Here is a 22,823-nt window from a genome sequence, read left to right as displayed (position 1 = left end):
CCAGAGAAGCAAACAAGTCACAACTGTGTCTCTCTCTGTGCTACCCTTTAATCAATTGGGAAACCTAAGTGGTGACTCTCAGCTGTCACTGTACTAAGAACCAGTGCTGCGTTTTGTGGCAGTCTGTATATACTGAACTCAATACTATGTAGTAAATATTCTTGCTGTGTTTTCATAATCATTCTACTTAGACTAAGCGCTTCTTGGGTGGGTATTACAAATCTGTTAATCTTTATGGTATTTATAGGGTAATTTTTAACTCTCTTGAGCTCCTTACTTCCTCGCGGGTCAGTTACTCAATTTATAACATTGTCAGATGTAAGAGCTTTGCCATCCAAGGGTAAACAGTGTTGAGCATGGTTCTTTACCTGTGTTTGCTCTTAGTTCTTTGTATATTAAGGTATGCAGTAACTTACTCTGTGACTTATTTATTGGGATTTCATTTAGCCTCCCTGGTTTGTACTTTAAAGTGACTGTGATGACTTACTTTAGCTTTTGTGCTTCATGACTAATGCAGGGAGAGGGAAAACTTGCAGCAGTTCTCTCTGAAGGAAAGACAGTTAATCAAGTTTCAGCTACTTGAGTCAAAATCGCTGCAAATAGTGTTTAAATATTTTTGATTGTCTACTGATGAAACTGATTAAATCAAATATTTTGCTGTGCTGTGAGCACACAGCTCTCTGGGGGAGGGTTTGGCTCTCTAGTAGGGAGGAATGACTGGCTGATTTTATATTCTCATTGTAGCTGTGCACGTTAAAGTGAAAATCCACTCTGACTATATGGAGTTTCAACTGGCCTATGGAAAGAGAATAAAGTCATCTCCTGGCACTGGGATCTTTTCTTCTTGAAATTGCCTTTCCCCTTGCTCCTTTTGTCACCATCAGCATTTCCACAGCAGTGCAACCTGATGATGCTGATCCTTGGGTAGCGAAGGGGCATGCCCTCGTTCTGTAGCATTTTGCCCTCTGAGAGTAAGTTTGGAGTGGTAAGGTGGGAGAGAGGTTTGTGTGGTTGACAAAATTCCTGGTGGCTTGGAGACCCTGGGTTTGGGAAGCATCTGGGCAGAGATGATAAATAGTCCGGTGCTTAAGTCTCTTCCCTTTGTTACCTCTGGATGCTGAAGTGTAGTCTACTGGCTTTTGTCTCACACATTTTCAAGATGAAGCTTCTCCTGCAAATGTGGGTTTCAGCATCAGTGATGACTTATTGAGGAGCTAATAAGTCCCCAAAGGAGCTTATGTTGTAGTTGCATTTTTCTTTATTCCCAGGGGTAAACCGTGATTCATGCTCACAGCCAGACCTTGTAGCGTGTTTGGTGTAGTGTAGTGTAGATCATTGCTTTCAACCAAGACTGTATTGTTTTCAAGGGTTCAGCCAGGTTCCCATTTTCATATTATTATCCTGCCTTTTGTCAGCTATATTTTGGAGTTTGTGGCACTGCCAGGAGAAGCTGGCAGTGTGTTTCTCTGGCTGGTGTGTGGGAAGTTGGTCAGCTAGAAAAGCTGAAGTGAAAGTGAAGCCTGGGTTAGCAGGAGATAAGTGTTGTGCGTGTTTTTAAACTTATTTGCATGTGGTGTTCTAAAGGAAATGAAGGTTGAAATGAATCATTCATCACAAGTCTTACCAGACTTTGCTGAAGTTGCATGTTATCTTTCCTATTCATCGGAAATTGGCAACTGTTTGCTCCTGTCTTTGGTGGCACAGGTGGCACTAGTGAGTTTGATACAGGCAGCTAGATGGTGTGGGGAATATAGTTCCCTTTGGAGACTGTCTCTAATTTGTTAGACAATACTATACTTAAATTTATGTATGCTCTTAATGATCAGGCAGCAGTAATAACTTTTAATAACCAGAGGAGCTGCTGTTCATGCATCTGATACGTGGCATTGATTCACATTTGGACTCCAGTGATATTGTCCATAGTTTCTCCTTCATGCTTTTACCACAGCATGACATTCTGGTGCCTGCAGGTGTGTGGCTGTAGATTTTGCTGAGAGCATGTGGCAGTTACTATCTTCCGTAGGCTAACTATCATTTTACTGGTAGGCTTTTGGCTTGATTTAGACTGTAGACTTTTCAGGGAGTGAGTCACCATGCAGTGGAGCTGGGATCACTACCAGCAGCTCTCCTTATACTGCTTAGAGGTCAAACGCAACCTTTAAAACCTAAAACTGGATAGTGTGGTCCTGCCTCTGCCTCCTTACGCTGAGGGTTTGCATTTCTCGGACTTTGGATCAGTCTGAAATAGTTCATGTCTGTCAGCCAACTGGTAGATGCTGCAAATTCACTAACAAATATCTTAATTTAAAGATCTTATTTTCTTCCACACGTCCCCCTTTCCCACACATTCACTCTTCTAAAACAAGCTGTTCTACATCTCGTGGCTGTAGTGTGGGAATTCTCTCCACTCACAGGAATGTGTGCTGCTGGAACAGCTTTGTTTTTTTTATGGAAACCTTGCCCACACGCTCTTTTTGCTTTCCAAATATCTGGGTCCTGCTGACATCAGTGTGGTGATCCACATTTATTTTGTGATACTGTCTAGGGGTTAGAGCAGAGTAGAGTATGGAGTCAGGGCAGGCGTGTTTTCTTCCCATCTTTGACTCCAGCCAAGTCTGGACACCAAGTACAGCAAATTCATTTCCAAGTAAATTACTACCTCAGTATTCATTTCTATTTTTCTCCTAGCTGTTTAAGCTGGTTTGTTTTACATTGGGTCAGTTTGATTTTGTTGTTTATTACTGTTGTCTTTGTTGTTCCTGCTCCTTTATTTTTCTGTTCTTGCACTTTGCCATGCTCCTTGCTGTTTCACTGGTTGAGGATGGCTGTGCCTGCAGTTTGCTGGACTCAAAAAATTATTCATGAGTAGTAGTGTGTTATTTCCAGGTACTAATAAGGTGCCAACATAATTTGCATTGATATTACTGAACCATATTGTGGCTTACTTTGAAATACTGTAAATATTTGTCTTTCTTTTTTGAAACAAACCTTTGTGTTTGTGTGAGTATCTCATGGTAAACAGGTGTCTTTGAATGCTGATGAACTGGTCCATGGTAGATATTTTCAGCGGTGCTCTGCATAATTACTCTTAAAACCTGGTAATTTGAGATGGTTGGAAAATTACATTTTGCTTACTTCATGGATTGCTGAAAGCTAAATTGCATTATGTGCCTCAGCTGGATTGGGGTTTTTTTTGTTGTTGCTTTTTCCCCTTTAATTGCATTAGCACATTAACCCTAAGTATTTCTCATCATGGTTGTGGCTGGTAGGTAGTTGTCTGGTGGTAGATAGAACAGATGCTGCCTTTTGAAAACATAGAGGCCTTTGCAAATGTCTGTTAATTCTTTCATTCATGCTCTCTGACACAAATTCTTTTATTACCTGAAGGATTGTGTAGTGTCTGCAAAACAACTGTGGGGTGGACCTCAGTTTTAGAGGAAAGAAAATACCAGGACAAGTCAAGTCGTCTTCACTATGGCCATTCCCTGTCCCTGTACGTTGAGAAACTGCTCACTCTGATCAATGTATTGCTGTAAGAGCTGGGAATGTCTGAAAGGTTCCTTGTGGTATATAGCAGAATTTTTTTTTCAGACAGGATGGAAGTGTAAATGTGGAGCTGTTGTCTTGGTAAGTAAAGTTTAATTTTCTAGCTCCCTCAAATGGGTGAATCTCTGTCTTAACAGCGTAGTATTGATCAGCATGGTGTCTTGGCAGTCAGGGGAGGGTGGGAAGACATGCCGGGTGGGCAGGAGAGGTTTTGTTTGCATGAGTAAGTTTTTGGGTTTTAATAATCTGATACTACTGAATTTGTGCCTCAAAATTGAAGCTTATTAGAATAATGGAAAATTGTTACATTGAGGGCAGAATATAGTGTAAAATGTGATTTGTCTCTTTATACAAAGCTTGCACATTTAGTTATGATTTTCTTGAAAGGTTAATTCCCAGTTTCTCTTCAGAACATTCTGTGCAGGCCTTTCTTCAGGGGAAAAAAATTGGACCCAATTTAAATAGACAAGTCTTGTGAATCCTGAAAGAATTTGGGCATTTAGCCCAGGAAAGGGAGAGTTCTCTGCAAGAACTTCATTAACCCTGTCTGCCATCAAAATAAGTAATAAAAGTAGCTATGCAGAATTTGTAAAGAACAGATATTTTTTGTTTTACCCTGTCGCTGTGATCTACAATGCATGGGTGAATGGATATTACTCCTTAAGGAAAGCTGTGCCTGTATGGGAGATGGAGATGGAGATGCTATAGTGATAGGGAAGTGTGGGTATGAACTAAAGAGCTGTATTAATTTCTGGAGAGCTGGTGCCATTAGTTCCAGATACTCAAACGTGTGTAGAAAAGCTGACTGTTTAGTATTGGTAAGACACCTTATAGCACTGGTGATGGTAATTGTGTCTTATTTAGCATATTTTGAGGCAGAAAATATACAAACATCTTTCTGATGTAGCTATTTTTGTAAGTAGAAGAATGTTAGATGTTTTACATGGGGAAGAGTTTCTGCTTCCGTTTGGCTGTTGCTTGCAAGATCCAGATGCTGTGAAGACTCTTCCTGCAGTGCTCACATCTGGCTGCTTGGATGTTTTGCATGGGGTTTTATGAGGTAGCTTTGAAGTTGCCTTTGGATTTGCATCACATGAATCTTTAGATTGGCTGGGCTGAGTAATTCTCGGCATCACTTCCTCCTATTTCTGATTATGATAAATGTAAAGACTTCAAGCTGCTGTTCTGATGTTTTGAAGTTGGATGAACATGTATCTGTATCTATATATATCTATATCTTCTGTTCCTTTCCCTTGTATTTGAGACAGCTGTGTTGGCTGTTAAAGACTCAGATGAATGACTCTAGAGATAAACTGTATGAATAGGGTGCTTACAGCAGGTTTCATGTATATCATACATGAGCCTTGCTCTCATTGGTCTGCCTAAGCTTTCCTTAAACATCAGAGAAATTACAGTAGTATTTCAGAAATAGCTTTTTGTGACTGAGGTTTGCATAGTATTTGTCAACTGCTTGGAATATATTTGAAGGCATTTATCAGTGCTAAATGATGATGTTTCTGATCACATACCTATATATGCATTTCTAGAAAACTTTGTTAGGATTGATGGTCATCTGCTTGTTAAGCTTTCTGAGAACAGCCCAAGCTGAACAGTTCCCACATTGGGGAACTCTGTAGTAACAGAGATTATTTGAACCCTTTTGTACTTTGGATGTTACTTGTGGTTTTGTCTTGCTAGCTTAAGATGATCTATCAGCTTGTGCTCTTCTTTGGGATGGTTAGTTGCTAAAGGTGTCTTGATAGGAAGGAGCTCTAGAAGTAATTTGTGTTCTTAGTTGTGTGTGGCAGAAAGTTTAGGGATTGGCTCGAACTGGATGTTTTTGCCATAGGTTGGGAGCAGGCAGTCTTCCCTACTACTTGATTTTGGGCTCTTCTTTTTTGCAGGAGCTCTTCCTATATTGATTGAGCGTTGAAACTGTTTGTATTTCACGTGTAGATTGTCAACTCACTGGTAGTACAGTGAGTTTGCTTACTTATGTGCAAATAGCTGATTGTTCCCTTGATGCGGAAGGGAGAGCGTAGAGCCGGTGCGATAATGAAGTTGACATTACTGGTACAGGCAGCACGCTTCAGAGCTGGATGTGATGTTACTTATTTCAGTTATGATTTAATGATGTGAAAATGTCTGGCAGTTTCTGTGAACATATACGTTATGAATATATTTCCAGCCTATATTTAATCTTTCCTTCATCAGAAATGAATGAGTTCTGAGAAGGATAACACAAGTGTTCTTAAATAATTTGGCTTCGGGCTTGAAAGCTTTATTGCATTATAAATTAAAAGGTGAGCATGTTGTTGCATGCTTAGTAAGCAATACAGTAAAATTCCAGGTAGATTTAGTGTGTGCTTATTTTTAACGTGTTTTGTTAGCACCAGTAGTAGCCTGAGCGTTCTATCTCTAATGTTTCAAAGGCTGTAGAAATTAATATAGTGAATAATTTTGGAGGGCTCAGAATTGCAACTAAAAGACTATAAATTGAGGTATCTTGGCTTCTTTCTTTATCTAAAACATACATAAGTGAAAACTACTTGTGGAAAAATGCAGCCTGCTGTTGCTGTGCTGCATTTACTGTATTATCTCCCTTCAAAGGAACTGTTGTCACTTTAAATGCTGCTGACTGCTATCCTTTCTCAGTTTGAGATGTGGATAGGTATTTGATATTTATCTGCATTTCACACAAACATAGTACATAAATATTTACATATTTACTGTGCTAGGAAATTCTGTGTAGTGAAATAAGAGGTAGGAATAGTCCGGTTAGGCTGCTGAAAAGGAACTTTTATTTACCTTATCACATTGGTCCCTTAGTCATAACTATAAATCACCAAGTACACTTGGCACTGATCCTAGGACTGTTTAATAGGAGCCATGTGAAACCATCCCTTAAAATGGATGGATTGAGCTATATAGCATCTAAAGTGTATTCAGAGACTTTTACATACAATTAGGGCTTTCGATTTGGGACCGAGTTCTAGGGAGCTAATACTACAACATAGGGGGAAAAACAGCCCCCCAAAATAACAAACCAAACCCTTACTCAGATGAAATGTTTAGAACTCCAAATTAGAGGTAAACTACCTACCTTCCTTCTTGTTGTTGAGAACTGGTTTAAGTAATGGGAATACAAATCGTTCTGTCAAAAGTGTTACAGAAACTCAAGTAGCATCTTGAGGCATAGTAAAACAGTTGGGGAGGGGAGAACACTGTGTCAGACCTTGCTATTTTCAGGTCATTTTACTAGATTTGTCCCCAAACTAGAATACAGAGTATTTGAAATGATAATTTTGCTTGCTTAAAATGGGAATGTGGACCTGAGCTGGATGCAGAGAGTGACTGGAAAGAGAGTGGGAAGTTTGACACAAATACTTAATTATTGGCAGGAAGCATTTGTTTTATTGACATCTACAGTGAGATGGCTCTGACTAGCTTTAAATAGTTGACTTAATGTCATTTTGCTTCTAGGTATGGAACAGTGAATTACAGTGTCTGTCACAGCATTTGTTTAATGAATATCAGTTGTTGACATAGTACGAAAAAGCTCTAGGGCTTTTCAGCCATTTCACTAAAACGTTATGTTAGTGGATTTGGGGTCTTTGAGAAGCCAGCACTCAGCTGAGCTGCTGGCTGTTGAAAAACCTAGTTTGCACAAAATCTTAACAGCAGGTCTGCACAAAGTCGTCACACAAACCCACCTGCACCTGCTTTCAGGGTAATCCCAATGCTCCTAAAATGGAAATGTGCTCAGTGGTTGGTCAGTTGCTTACAAACATCCTCAGCCTTCTTAAAGGTTTGTAAATTACAGGTGCAGTTTTCACTGAAGGCTGTGTCTTGGTTTTGCATCTCGATTGGGCAGCAGCTATTTGTAACATTCTGAATACATAAGTGAATAAATACATAGTTGTATTTTCCTATTATGTGGTCATTTTCCAAAGTGTGAGTAACATCAGTGAGTTATTTCAGATTGAATGAGGATGTGCTTCTGAAAGCTTTCAAAAATAGCTATCTGTTAAATGAAATGTAAATAGAGGTTGAGTTAAAAAACACAGCTGGGGTCCTTAGTACTTAAAATACTGATAAAGAAAAATTCTACTTTAAAACACAACTGTTGTCTTTAATGCCACTTGGGGGCTGATGCTTTTAGTACTTTTGGGACTAGATTCAGGGCCTACCTGTTAAAGGTTTCCTGGTATTGAAGGCTGGGAAAATGAATTTCTGCCAGTTGTCATTTGTCTTTTATAGCTTCTGTCAATGAGGATGAGTAAAGTTATGTTAGGTAATACTACTTTGGTCATGGATGACATTAAAATGAACGAAGTTGTGTAACAGAGAGGTCTTAATATGTTAGTTTTAAGTCTGTTCCCTTGTATGTGTTTTACGCTTCCTGGGGCGTGGCAGCTGCCCGTAGCTCATGCTGGGTTACGTGTATGTGTGCACCTATAGATGCAGTTTCATCTTAATGCTAAGCCTAACATTTTAAAGCCGTTTCTTGGTGATGTCTCTGTACTCTGTTTAACTGTTCTTGCTTGAATTCTCTGGCTGCACTCTGGAGCTGTGGGTAAGACAAGCCACGCAGTCCTTCTCTGCAGGGCTGGTGAGCTTTGTAGGCGGCCATGGCACCGCAGCGTTCCGACCAGCTGTACCTTCTGTAGGCAGCTCTTCCTGAACAGTTTTGTACTGAATTGTGTTTTTTAACTCTGTTCTTGCTTGCAGCATTCTCTTCTGTCTCATGCATTTCAGTGGCATTCCTCATGTTGTTTCCTTTAACATTCATAGTCATTTTTTTCGGTGTTGGCAGGTGTGTATTTCACATTAACATGAGGGGGTTTTGGATGTTAGACTGCTATTTGCTTATGGTAATTTCCAGTCATCACAAGGTGACTGTTGAGAGAGATGAGCAGAGAGGAAAAAATTGTCAAGCATTTACAGTAAATACTCTCTGCTTTTGGAAACGCTGTCAGAAGTTTAATTGTTAGGTTCAAGTAAGTTTGTCATGTGCCAGACAGAATCAGTCTGCTGTAATGAATGGGTTACACACTTCACCAGCAAAAAGGGAGAGTGAGAAACCAAGGGATGCTCAGGATTTCCTGTCACCTTGCACTGCAGAAGGAATGGGGTAGGCTTTTTAACCTAGCCTGTAATTAGGTTTTGCATGGAAGCATATATTACTGCGCTTGCTTTGCCAGAGCTCTTCAGTATGATGGATGAGATTTAAAGGTTGATCTGACTAAATTGCAATGAGAATACTAACGACAAAGATATTTCTGTTGTGAACTATTCCTACCAGGCATCATAGCTGTGACACAAATGGTGTAAGATAATGGACAATAAAAGTCACTCGGAAATAATACTCTCTGAGGATTGGACTGCCTTCCCCACAGCACGTACCCTGAACCACGGTGATAATGTAATCATAAGCCAAGATCATCATTTAAATATATAGGTAATCTCATGTAGTATCCTGACAGATTTATTTTATGAGCAGGCAAGAGGAAGAATGTTATTTGGCAGTGGAGAGGCAGAAATTGTTACTGATGTGGTTGTGTTTATTTTGTAAAATAGTTTGCATTGCTCCAGTCTTGGGGGAGCCTGCAGAAAACAGCATGCTGATGGCTCAGGGGAGGGAGCAGAGCCTGCACTCCCTCTGTCAGCCCCTCCTCTGCAGGTACCCACACCTGACCGAGGAGCCTGCTTACTGTGCAGGGATGGATTTTATTCACTCTTAACCTAAATTCTTTGTGTATGTTTAAAGATGGAAATTTGTCCAGTGTTTTAAGTAATGTACTTGACAGTGTTTAAACAGCTTATAGATTTCTGACATTATAGAACACTTGCCCTTTTGTTTTGTTTCACACAAGGTACCTGAACAGAGCTGCTTGCTTCCCTGGCCCAAGTCTGCATGAGCAAGAGCATGTGAGCAGACTATAGTAACTGAGCAGAAAAGCATATAAATATAATATCTTGCATGATATTTGAGGGCATTGGGGCAGGTCAGAGGTACAAAAAGCCCCATAATGTTTCCCAGAGCAGCTGCCCTCACTTCACAGCCAGAGTGCTGAGACTCTTCAAGACGGACTCGTATTGCTTTTACAGTAGGAAGTGGTGCAAAAGTGGAAAGCCTTCTAGTTTATTCCACAGAATACTTCCTGTGCCAGTACTCAGGAGAGCTGAAAGTGCTGTGGCTGGTTTTGCATTGGCAAAGCTCTTTATTGGAGCCTTCAGCATGTGCTACAGAAAGAGCTGCTCTATGCAATGCCACCCCTTGCTGTCTCCCTGATCCTTGAGGAGCAGGTAGCAGTGGCTGCAGTGTTAGGGTTTGGCTCCTCCAGTGTGGTGGACAGCCGCAGAGCTGAACGCTGGGCACATGGAGCAGCCGGTGTGTCTTGCCGGAAGGTGAAGAGTGTCGGTACAGAAAGTGGTTCCAACGCTGAGCACTCAAACTGCTGCTTTGCTGTATGCTTTAGAGGTGCATGGTCCTATTATGTTGATTATTCATCTGGGAGCAAATAATTTGGCCTGCAGTGGAGTTTGAGGCATGCAGAGACACATGGTGATACTCGATTAGACTGGTCACAGCTGTTTCACCAAGCTGGTTTAGAGAGGAGCTGCACCCCGGGCAGGAGGGTGTGTGAGACTAAATGCCAAGACGCTGCTGAGGTTCTGTTCCTTAATGAGTGTCTTGGAACTAATGATCTTGGCCTTTGCTATCAAGTGCCCTGGGGCTCTGAGAATCCCACCTGTCGGGTACCTGTAAGGTACCATGAGGTTTGATGGGGTTTGTTTTGTTTAGCTTTCTACTGATTCAGGCATCAGATGGATGGGATGGGATATAAGGTAAGGGGTGTAAGTACTTAAGTGCTTGGGATGTGGTAGGGGAGCTGACTGCATGAGAAGTTTATTTTCCCTTGTTTTGTTAAGAACTCCCCTGTACCTGTGACTACTGCCACTGTGTACAGTAATAGCTGTACTGCAGAAGGGTGATAGTAAATGGCAGGATGCCTGAAGACTGATGCTTGTCATGTTACTGCATGGGTGGAGACTTCTCTTTCTTAGGTGTTTTGGCATAGCTGGACATATTTTGTTTCTCCTTTTTGCATTCTTGCCCAGTGGAGGGCACATGGTGACAGGCAAACCTACTTCAAGTTGTAGTTTGAGATAATGAGCTGCTCATCCCACATGGGCTTTGGTCGTATTCCCTGCTCTGCTGTTAGATTACTCTGAATTCTTGAGAGTAACTGAAATGCCTGCAAAACTGTTCAGATACAAAACTGGAGACATTGAGGTGGAAGGTTTTGGTACTTTGGGTATTCAGTGCATTGTTGTCAAAATTTCCCAGTTTATACCTTAAGCTCTGTTGGGAGAAGAGAAGCAGCTCTATGCTGAGCTCAGTTATATATTCTCATATTAAGTAGGTCTTTGATTTAATTTGAAATACTTCACTTCCTTTCATTGTTTTCAGAAACTGTTTCCCCTGTGGATCATGTACAGGCAAACAATCCTGCACCACTCAGTTATAGGAGAGCTGCCACCTTTTGTGTGTGGTTCTGTGCTGTCATGATGTCTGAATGTGTTAGAAAGGTAAAAGCTTTTCCAAGACAATGTAGGCCTCACCTTGTTTCTACTGTACAGCTAAGTACTGATATTTTGATAATTTGAAAGAGCAGTGGATCCTGCATTCATGAGAGCTCCCTCTGGTTTTGGTGTAAGTGTACTATTGTGGTTGGTGCAGAGGGACATGAGCCTTTCTCTGTTACTGTAAATCAGAGATGGCAGTTGTAGAAGGGAATGGATTTTTTGATCTTGAATCACCATAAACTCCAGTATTTGAATGTCTCCTGAACTGCTGTTGTAAAAGTCATTACATTGGCTGGCAGCCAAGCCAAGTAATTTGGAATTTGGCTGATTAGAATTGACTCCAAATACTGAAACAGTTGTCATACATCCTTCACAGAACTTGGCTGGACTATCCTGGGAGTACCTGCTACACCAAGAGAGCTTCAGCAAACTCTTCCTCCCTGCCCTTCATTACCTGTAGGGACAAACATGGTTATCTCCACTTACCCATTCCTCTCTCCAGGACTGGAACTGGAATTGCTATAATTTGTTTGAGGTAGAGGTAAATGCTTCATTTGTAATTAAAATAGGCTGAAAATCTGCCTTCAAAAGCTAGAGGATGCTGCGAGAGGTTTTATAAGCTGTATATGCTGTCCTTCCTTTTGTGTATATTGATTGTTGAGGCATATTTGTTATTGGGGAATTGTGTGTATGAGATGCTGGAGTATTTGTAGTAATTCCAGAAAGCTGTTAGGCTGTTCTTGTAAATCCTTTCACAGATGATGATCCTGTTCTTTGATCCACTTTCTGGAAATACATGTAGTGCTTCATGCAATTAAAAACTGTTTTCATTTACTGTCATGGTCAAGACCCAGTCTCAAATTATTTGACACTGCAAAACTTCATTGGAAACTTGGCAGCAAGATTCAGAAAAACTGTCACTTGAGAAGTAAAAGTGCAGAGCTAGAACAATGTAAAGTAAAAATGTGCCTGTATTAAGAGAGCTCACTCCCAAGACCTCTTGTCTTATTTCCTACTATTGTCTTTGGCTGTTTAAACAGATAGAAAAATCCTCAATTATTTGTCTGCAACTGACACACTGCTCTCAGTGTGCACTTGCAGCCCGCAAAGCCAATCAGATCCTGGGCTGCATCAGGAGAAGTGTGGCTAGCAGGTCAAGGGAGGTGATCCTCCCCCTCTACTCAGCCCTGGTGAGACCCCACCTGGAATACTGCCTCCAGTTCTGGAGCCCCTATTACAAGAGGGATGTGGAGGTGCTGGAAGGTGTCCAGAGAAAGGTCACAAGGATGATCAGAGGGCTGGAGCACCTCTCCTATGAGGACAGACTGAAGGAGTTGGGGCTGTTCAGTCTGCAGAAGAGAAGGCTCCCAGGTGACCTAATTGTGGCCTTCCAGTATCTGAAGGGGGCCTACAGGAAGGCTGGGGAAGGACTTCTCAGGATCTCAGGTAGTGACAGGACTAGGGGGAATGGAATGAAGCTGGAGGTGGGGAGATTCAGGCTGGATGTGAGGAGGAGGTTCTTCACCGTGAGAGTGGTGAAACCCTGGAATGGGTTGTCCAGGGAGGTGGTCGAGGCCCCGTCCCTGGAGGTGTTTAAGAGCAGGCTGGATGAGGCCCTGTCCAGCCTGATCTAGTGTGGGGTGTCCCTGCCCATGGCAGGGGGGTTGGAACTAGATGATCCTTGTGGTCCCTTCCAACCCTGAATGATACTATGACTTCGCCCCCTCCCCCTCGTCTGATAATAAGGAAATTAGATGGAATCTGGAGTGTTATCACTACTTGGGTTTATGCCTAGTTGCCCTTTTTTTCTTTCTTTTTTTTTTTCTTTTGATGTCATTGATAACTGTTGCTGCTGAGAAGTGACATGGAAAGTCAGTTTCTTGAGCAGTTGTTAGTAGAATTACACCCAAAAGTATACCAGGATAGCAGATTGATTTTTCTCCCGCTTCTTACGTGGGTCAGAGTTTGAATTAGATGGGGAGACACAACTTTGGTTTAGACACATAAACATTCTAGATGTTGGTGAATTAACTGTTGCATTTAAGATTGCTACTTAAATGATTAAAGGAAAATTCATTACCTATTAATATTGCAGTTAGTTAATGAGGCATTGCATACTTCTGTCAGTTAATGAGGCGTTACATGCTTTAATGAAGCTGAAATCTTGTGTGTAGTTCAGCCTTTTTACTGCTGTGTGGTTAGCCTTCACCTGATGCTGTGCATAGAAACAGCTTCTCTTGGCATGAGAAGGAAAGGTTTCATGGTAACTGTTGGATTCTCTGGGATAACTTAATGCACAGATCATGTGGAGTGATGGAGGAAGGGGTGGCTCAATGGGTTTAAACATTTCTTACATGTTTGTGGTTTTCTTCAGTAGTCTAAAATAACTCCTGCCTAACATCTTGTACCCAATATCCACATTAACTTCAGGATTAGTAAAATGTAGCTCAAAATGTGGTCACTTCCTCAGGAGTGTGCAAGTATCTGAAATGGGGATGAAAGTCACTGGGTTTTCAACAGCTGTATTGGACACTGTCAAGTTTTTAGCTCAGCATTTTCATGTTTATAATTGTCATACTCTATAGCTAGACCTTTAAAAAGAGAGGATCTCAACACATCTGTGGATTCTTGTAGAACTAAAACTCTGTGCAATCTCCATACCATTTTTTTTTTTACATTAATAAAGTACCCTTCTGTTGCTCCTTTCTATTTGAAGACCCTTTGGGAAGCCCCTTTCTGGGGGGTTCCCCTTCCAATCTACCTATAACATGTGCTTGCCCATAGCCCAGAATAGCTGAGCTGACAGCTCTGGGCAGGACATGCTGTCCCGTAGGTGTCAGCAGGCTGGGAGCTGGTGTCATGTGAGCTGTGCCATATCTCTTTTCAAAGCTGATATTTTGTTCTTACTTCTTCCTTTGCTTCCAGCTGTAGTGCTTTAAACAAACAGTGACCAAACCCAAATACTCCACCTAACCCATTTCCATACAGTTCCTGGCAGGCAGGCTGTTCTGGGCTGTTAGTTGTCTTCCCCTTGTCTAATCCTTCACAGTAAGTAATTGTAGTTGGAGCTTCGTTATGGCAGCTGGACAGCTGTGGTTCTCCTGGGAATGTCCCAGATCTGTGTATGATCAGATGAGTCAGGTTCCTGTATTTGGAAATAACTCCCTTTTCTGGTTTTGAGTGTTAGTCCTTCCCAAAAGCTGGACACAGTAAATGCAATGTTTGAACAGTGTTAGACTACAGACATTTCACATGACACTGCCTGGACACACCTATTATCTCAAGGCTGTAAACATGAGATTTTTGAATTCCTCTGGAGATAAGGGGCAGAAGTGAGGCTGTCAGTAGCCTTCAGTCCCTGGAGTGTTTTCTCTCTGCTTGTGGACTTGAGAAAGAATGAGTGTTGTGTTCTCCCTTCAAGTAAGCAGCCCTTCTTCAAATCATGAGTACAAAAGTAATTAAAGTAGTGTAATGTAAGGTAGACATTTCATAGGACAGTTGATTTTAAGAGACATATTGTTATTTTTTTAAGTATTCCCCTGGTTACTAGTGAAGCTACAGATGCCTGGTACTGTAGAAATCTGAAAGCCAAACTACTTCTTACTAGAGATTGTCCTTTTGCCAGTGGAGTTTCATAGTGTCTTTGAAAAACTGTTTTACTGAGAGCAACCTATGTGTCATCCTGTTTGTATGCAGCAGGTACTCAGCTTGCACAGCTCTTTTGTACTGAACGTTAGAGTCAGGAGAGCCTTTTCTCTGGCTTTTCCCCAGTACTGTGTGTGCACATTAGGGTAGCTGGTGTTGGGAAGGATGTGCTACAGCTAAAGGCCAGTTTCAGTGACATGTGTTAAAAGAACCAAGGACAGCTTGCTACAGAAATTCTTCTGCATCATATTTTCTCCCCCACTCCCCCCAAATATTTAAAATACCTTTGTATTTTAAATTAAGAATTAGTCATTGCCCCAGTGCCAGGCATGCACTATTAATACACTAATGAGGTCAGGTTGTGCTCTTTCACTGAGTGAATACTTGCCAAAACTCTTGAAACAACTTTCTGCAAGTGCTTTTGCTGGCCACTAAATCTTCCCTTGTCACCATTAGGCTTCTAGTTGCTGCTTGGGACAACAACAGTGTGACTCTAAGTGACACTACCTGGAGCATGCAGGGATAATGAGTAGCTCACTATGAATAACATTATTAAATAAGCCCCCAAACCTACATACAGCCCTTTGTGGGGAAAGGATGTTAGTGTGTTTATTGTGCATGTTCTGTGTATGCTGTGGATGTGTTTTGAGGACTGTTTTTGCTTGGGGCTTTCCAGAGCCTGACCCCAGAACTGGCATGGAGCAAGGAGCACTGTGATCCATGCTCTGTCCCCTGAATAGCTGATAAAATTACCAGGATTTGGCCCTGCGTCAGGCTTGGGCATGGTGACTCTAATAGTTCAAGTGTGGTTTTAGTTTCCTAGAAGGGCTAGAAAATATGTATTACTGTTTACTACACTTAGAGTAAGCTCTGTGTCTTGTAACCTCAGCTAGATTCTCTTCTCCAGCACTGCATGCTTGTAGTTTCTGTAGATTCTGTAGGAAATAGTGCTGGACAACGGTGCTTAGTAACTGCTGAAGATAAAGCTGGAATAAGCTAATTCATGGAATTTCTCCTTGTTTGTCTATTTGTTCTAGAATAATATTTTGATCTTGTTCAATTTAATATGGTTTCTAGCTACTGCTTCCTGTGGCTTTACCACCCTGCTTGAACATTTTTGATTTGGGGGTAGATGAGAGAGAACGTGGCTGAAGCTATGCTTCTGGGTTGTCAGTGGCCAGAGAAAGCCACAACTGGCTGGCAGGTCTGTTGTCATTTTTGTTCCACAAGTGGAAAGGTGCTGACCTTTCTTGACTTGTCCACCAAGTGTCTGATACCTTTGGGGATCACCTAGTTTCAGTAGGTCCAAGGAAAGTAACACTAGTGGCTGTTACAGCAGTGTCTTTTGTGGATAGCACTCCACCGACCAAATAAACTTGTTTTCTGCTCTTTTGCTTATTCTGAAATGATACCAGTAGTAGTAGTGATACTGGTACTTTTGTTATGTTGGGACAGAAAGGGTACCTTTGACCTGTTGCTGTGTCCTTTCAGTTTGCAGGCAGCAGTGGGTGCCTGCTGGTCAGCCAGGAGCCAGCTGAGCTGCGGTGGGGCTGCTGTAGACAAGAGGTTTCTGTCTTTTGAGAATTGTACACATGAGTCAGTCTGAGGGAAGAAAGGGGAGGAATCAGTTCTTGCTGTCTGGGTATACAAGCACATCTGGGCACACCCCTAGAAAGAGTTTCTTGCTTTCAGCACTGGATGGACAGTGATGAGACTTCTCTCTCACCACTTTTCTTTTAAATCCTGCAGAACTGTGAGGCCAAGTCTGGTATGATACCATGGAAGGGCAGCACAACCATCCACATCATCTAGGGGACCAGAACAACCCTCTTTGCAAGCTGCCAGGGCAGGAATACCAGCATGATCCTCAGGTAAGTGCATGTCTCTCTAACCTTTCTCCTGTCCTTTCTTCCCTTTATAAAGGCCCATAGATTTCTTACCATTTAGCCTTTTTTCCTCTTTGTAGTGATTAGAGCTGTCTCAGGGTATATCCAGTTTGGGATTCTGCCAGCTAGCAAGAGTTTCCTGAATCAATTTTTTTTCATGATAATGAGGAGAAAAAAAAAAAAGTAAATAGTTTGAATTTTGCTTAAAGTAAGTATATTTAAATCATCCTATAAAAACATTCACTGTGTTGGATTTCTCTCCTTTTCCTCTTTGAAGAAAGGGACAATCAATTGATTGTGTAAGTGAATAAATGGAATTTATTTTTTAGTTGCCTAATAAAAGTTGAAGAGGTAATTACCAAATGCAAGTAGTTCATCCTATGTGAAGCTGTAGTCTCTGACTTCATTTCCTGTGAGGCTCTGGAATCTCTGCCACAATGTGCTTTGTCCTTACTGTTATCAAGTTTCACCAGAGCGGCTCATCTCTCTCCTCCCTGCCTCTCTGCAGCAGTGGGCTGAAGCAAGGCTTAGATCTGCACTCAGAGCAACATTGATACCTTTCCTATAGTCATGAAACTTGTATCTTGTGAATTCTGGCTGTGCCTGCCTGCTTTTTATCAGAGCAGTTAAGTTTTACCTATATGTATTTTAAAGAAGAAAAGCTGTCAGAAAGAAAACTCTTGCAACTGTGGTGTACAGTTACTTTGGGGAGGGGACTGTGGAGGTTAATTTCTCATTCCAAACGTGTGGCCCCGTGGTGATCCAGGTTCCTTAGGAAAAAGTGTAATCAAAACACAAGGTAGGGTTTGCAGAAGTGGTAAGTTGCCTACATGCAGAGTACAAGGATGAATGTGTCTCACCCAGCACTGCTGGAAAAGTAATGTTGTATGGAGCAAAGCCCCCCTCTCCTAATGTAGCAATTTGTCATATTAAGTAATTTAATAATAATTGAATCCCCTTGATTAATCTCCTAGAATTAGCCAGTTGCATTTTGAGCAATTAGGGTTAATTACTGCCTCATTTGGCAGGATAGAGCCCCTGTAATTATTTCATGAACAAGATTAGGAAGTGTTCCTGTGCAGCAGATACATTCATGGCATCTTGGAGCACATGTTAGAATTTGTAATGACATAGTTAAGTGTAATTAGTAGCTAATAATCTATATTCTGGTTTTACACTGATGCTGAGTGGGCTCATTTTGCTCTATGGTCATTGTTCAGTGAAACCTCCCCTCAACTCAGTTAATACCCAAGTTGTGTTAATGGCGCTCTCTGACTATATTAACCATTCTGAGAATGATCTAATTTGGAATTAGTAATGCAGAAAAATGCTTTGTTTAAGGGTTGGTTTATTTTTTTAAAGCTGAAAAACAGAAACAGGCAGTCTGACAGGGAATTTTTTGGGGAAGGAAAATTTCCTCAGCAAACTCTGTTTAGAAATTAACAGAAATGGTACTGTTCTGAGGGCAGGCCACCCTGTACTGATGGCATGATATGATTGCTTATTATGTATTTCTGATTTTTCCATTTTCCAGGAACATAATTATATCATTTTCAGTTTTCTCATACCTATTACCTGGGTGAATTCAAAATTACATCAGTTCTTTCTTCTGAAGGCATGAGTAGTGAGGGCATGCTATATAATAGCTTGTGGAAGAGAGAGAGAAAGGAAAAATTGTCCAAACTGATCTTTCAAGAAATGTTGTGAATGGCAGGGCTGAAAGCTTAAGCAGAAAAAACAGAACCTGAGCTTTCAGAGCCTTGGATGAGGAGGGGGTTTTGTCTGAAATAGCCCTCTCTACCTTCCAGCCCTTTCATTCAGAGCTTCTGTGTCACCCCATGAAAAAACAGAGCAACAGCATGCTCCTCTGCTAGAACCTTTTCCTGTAGTTGCTCTGCTTCCTAAAGCTGATTTGTGGTGGTGGTTGGTTGGGGTTTTTTCAATTTCAGTACATTCTGACAGAAGTGTTATTGCTGATTTGTAACTAGCAATGCTTCAGATTTAGAAGGTTTCTAGAGTAAGTTAATATGTAAATATAAAAGGGCCAAATAAGGTCACAGGTTTACCTCCTGACTCCCTTACTTGCCCAGAATTACCCTGATGAAGTTTGTCAGCAAGAGGCAGAACGGTTTCCAGTAATTTTCCAGAGTGAAAGTGTCAATTGTTTAAACCTCTAGATTAGTGTTTATAGCAGTAAGCAATAAGAGTTATTTAGGAGTAAATCAGTGACATAAAAATATGGAGCTTTAACTTTTGACACGGTTTTTTGTGCTAAATAAACACAATAACTCACTTTCAAACAACCTTCTTATGAACAGCTCTGCTGCTGTCTGAGTATATAGTTGTTCTTACTGGTCTGCCAATTGACAGTAGACTCGAACTGGTCATCTAGCAGTGCAGTTTCTTCACTTTATCATGTTCTGAAATGCTTAGGTTATTTCTATGTCTGTCTTAATTTATTTGTGCTTATGGTCTTAGTCTACTATTTTCAAGAGAATACTTCTCTCTCTCCTTGTTATAAGCCAGTAGAAATATCTCCTGATAGGAGTGTTAAAACTTAGAAATTCAAGCCAAGTTCTTCAGGAACTTGAAATTCTGGGTAACAGGTTGAGTTAAGGATATTGTAGGACTCTGTGGTCTAGTTTTGAAGCTGCAAATTGAAAACCCTGATGTATCCTTCAATAATTACTTAGCTACCTGTTTGAAGGATAATCCATATTTTAAAAGTTTCCTCATCTCTAGGGAGCTTAGAAGTTCTCTTTTTAATCAATCTATTCTAATGTGTTCTCATAAATTCACACTGGAATTTCAACCTCAAAGTATGCAAAACTCTTTTCAGGTAGGCATTATTGAGTGGAGATGGGTGTATAATTTGGGACATCATAAAGAGGTTTGAAACACTGATGTTGATAGTAAATCATTGCTTATAATGTATCCGTGTTCAACTGCAGGGGCTGCAGCTTCCCCATCCGCTGTCGCAGATGTCTTTTAAAGGTGAAATTAGTTTACAGTAAATGTCACTCAGATGAAGTATGCACTTTAGAAGCAAGGAAATCATTCTTTTAAAATTAATGATGCATTGCAAATATCAGGAACAAGCCTTCTATCCAGTGTAAAGATAATTAAAATTCAGGTCAGAAGTGTATGACTTAGTCGGGCTAAATTTTTTAATGAGATTTCAGAAAATTAATTGGGCGAGTATGTTTTTACTCTTCTAAAGAATATTTCATTTCATGGCTCTACAGGAAAGATGCTTTTATTGGCAGATTGTGGTGTCTGACTTTTTAACTGTTGCTTAACCAGTCCTTAACAATTTTTAAGGTGACTGCAAATAATCTAAGGGTCTCATGACCTTGTAGCCATTTGCACAGGCTGATGGCTAGTGCTGGATTTCCACATGCCAATCAGACAGCAGTAAAACAATTGACTTTATCAGCAATTAACATTAGCACTCTAGGTTTACATATTGTGCAATTAACAGGGAACATTCCCCCCCTTTGCAGCTCATTCAGGCTTAGTTTTTTGTCTGTGCCTCTCAGGGAAGCATTCACCCAGGCATTGCTCTGCAGTGTCTCAGTATTTAACTGATGTGTTTGTCTTCAGTCTCTAAATGCTCTGCTCTGCCTGAAATGTTGGGCGAGGTTGCTTGGTCAGTTTTCTCAGAACTGTTCAGCTTTTCCCCAATTTTTAAGTAATTACAAAGAGGTAAATTTATTGGCTCTGGAGACTGAAAGTCTTTCTGCAGAAGAGTTTTTTGGGTTTTGTTTGTTTGTTTTCCCCCTTGCTTTTCCTTATCTCAAAAGACAAATGATGAGCTTTACAACTACTCATTTAACAAAATTAAAAACAAACAAATGTTCAGGTTATGTAGCTGTCCTACCTGCATGTGGTTATAGCAGCATAGGAAGGAATTGAAGGAAACTATCAAATCTCCAGTGGCAAATTTGGACACATTTTATAACTTGTGTGCTCAGGGTGGCCTGTGGTGAGATGGTTCTCGGAGTGCAGGGATGGACATCCCTGCAAATGGGGCACTGTAAGTAGAAACTGCAACCTATCTCCAAGGAGCAAGTAGATAACGAGGGTTGCATTATGATCTGATATAAATAGAGACTCCTATTAACCTGCAGTGTTCTTATTCTCACAGCCTATCTGTTCAGGTGTGTACAAGATAATAGAACTGAAATCTCTATGACATGAGTATGGTATATGACATGAGTATGTGGTATGCAAGACCCTTACTAATTCTGTTTTGCAGAAAATCTCATAGCACCTCAAACTTGGGGGCTGAAAGTTCTATTAAACTTCTCCCTCAAGTACTGTGATGAGGGCTTTCCTCCCAGGCTGTTGCCAGCCTTGGAATTTTTGCTCTCGCATCAGTGATTATATCCAAAAGCGAATGCCTGTGCCAGAGATGTTGTTCTGAATAGCTTGTTCTTGGAATAATCTCTGCATTTCTTCTTAAAAATGAATAGTCTCTTTATCTGAAGGATGAATTAACTGACTTTAATCTTTGGCCTTTTTTTTTTTTAATGGAGTAGTAGAATAATGAGAGTTCATTGTGTGGCTAAAGAGAGCAGCCTTTGTCTCAAAACAGGCTCTTCCCGGACTGTCCCCTTCCTACAACTGCCCTGGAAACAGAAATGTGCAAACAGCCCAATTTTTGTAGTGTCTTTAGAGGTCCAGTGGTTGGCAGGTTTGGGTTTTTTTTTCCCTCTCCTTTCTTTTTCTTCTGATTTCTTTTTTTAATGCAAACTCCATCACTGACCTTGAAACCTGTTCTGCAGAGACAGTGGCTTGCTTTTCACAGTATTTGTGCAGACCTGGACCCTTCAGTGAGCCTGAATCTGTCCTGAAAAATGGGACAATCTAGTTTTGAAGATGATGTTGGGCTCTTAATTTTACATACTGATACTTGCAGAAAATGAAGGGTTTGGTTTATGTGAATGGATAGATATTGGCTTTGTGGCAGCCCTATGAAAAATTGCAGCATTTGAATGTGGAAGGACTTGAAAGAAATGGAATTCCCTTGTTAAAAGTCATGCAGTAAGTGAAATGTATGCAAGGCCAGACCATAGGGATGGGATTCTGAGAAAGAAAATATTTCTTAGGTATTCTTCATGTGCCCTTGTAACAGTATTTCGAAGAGTTACTTGTGTATGCTGGAGTAAAGCATAAGAGAAGATTAATTTTAAAGAGACGTATGGAAAACAGGCTGCTGTAATCAACGGGGAGCTTCTGCTATGGTTTGCTCTAACCTGAGCATGCTCCCTGGTTTATTCGATAATCAAACGTCTTCTAGCCTGTATGAAAGCTCCATTACTTTAATTAGGTCTGATAGGTTGTGATAACAAATGCAAATCTAGGTCATTGCATATGTAAATGTGCAGCTGTAGTCCTGGAGGATGCCAGAACATATCAGCTAAGGTGTCCAGTCATCACCCAGCATTAACTCCAGCATGGCAAGCAGACTTTATGTGTTAACCATGTGAAAGTGGTTAGGACACACACATACACCCTGTCACTTGCCTAACATTTATTTATATTTTCAAGTGGAGAAGTTGCTAGATTTCTTGGCACATGCTTAAAATATTAATTTACACTTAAACACTCCTGGTTTAAACACACCATTGAATGATTTATGAAGGGCAAATGGATACCATACTTGACTGCAGCATGGCTTTCTTCCTTAAAAAGAAACTTTTGTGATAGTTGCTTTATAAAAGCTCATTAAAACAGCTACCTCGGCTGCAAATATTAACTCCAAGTTAGAAAAGCTTCTCCTCAAACTTCCTTACTATTCATGAGTCACACTGTTTGTTACAGGAATGCTTTGATTCCTTGCATTTTTTAATAAGGAAAAAGTGTTTGGTCATTTTATGTGCTGACATCTTGGGTTTGGCTGGGTAAAGCAATTTGACTGGACAGCTCAATTTATTTGCCTTAGTCGCTCCTGATAGAAAAGGTGGGAAGTGGAAGTGTTTCTGGTTAGTATCCAGTCAAGTTGAACAAATCCTTTGTTCAGATGTACTTCGGAAATCACTTTTTCTGTGATTTCTCACACCAAAAAATGCACATAAAGTTATGTTGCATTGAGCAGTCCCTGGAATGAGATGAGTATTCCTGTTAATTCTCATGCAGCCTTCTTATTTC

At 40.8% G+C, this 22,823-nt stretch overlaps 1 protein-coding gene across 2 annotated transcripts in view; it reads left to right on the top strand.

Annotated features, from left to right (window-relative positions):
• The window catches only part of NEK6 (NIMA related kinase 6), a 64,225-nt gene that overhangs the window by 7,823 nt on the left and 33,579 nt on the right, over positions 1-22,823 (top strand). For both annotated transcript variants that reach the window (XM_068155763.1, XM_068155762.1), the window contains exon 2: positions 16,534-16,655. In XM_068155763.1, the coding sequence (XP_068011864.1) occupies positions 16,563-16,655 (93 nt within the window). In that variant the 5' untranslated portion in view covers positions 16,534-16,562. The remainder of the gene's footprint in view (positions 1-16,533; positions 16,656-22,823) is intronic.

This window comes from Melanerpes formicivorus, unplaced genomic scaffold (assembly GCF_026170545.1).
Source record: "Melanerpes formicivorus ecotype bairdi unplaced genomic scaffold, bMelFor1.0.p_v2 SCAF_33, whole genome shotgun sequence".
In the NCBI taxonomy this organism is placed as follows: domain Eukaryota; kingdom Metazoa; phylum Chordata; class Aves; order Piciformes; family Picidae; genus Melanerpes; species Melanerpes formicivorus.
Note: the sequence above shows the minus strand (reverse complement) of the source record. Positions and strands in the feature narration are given on the sequence as shown.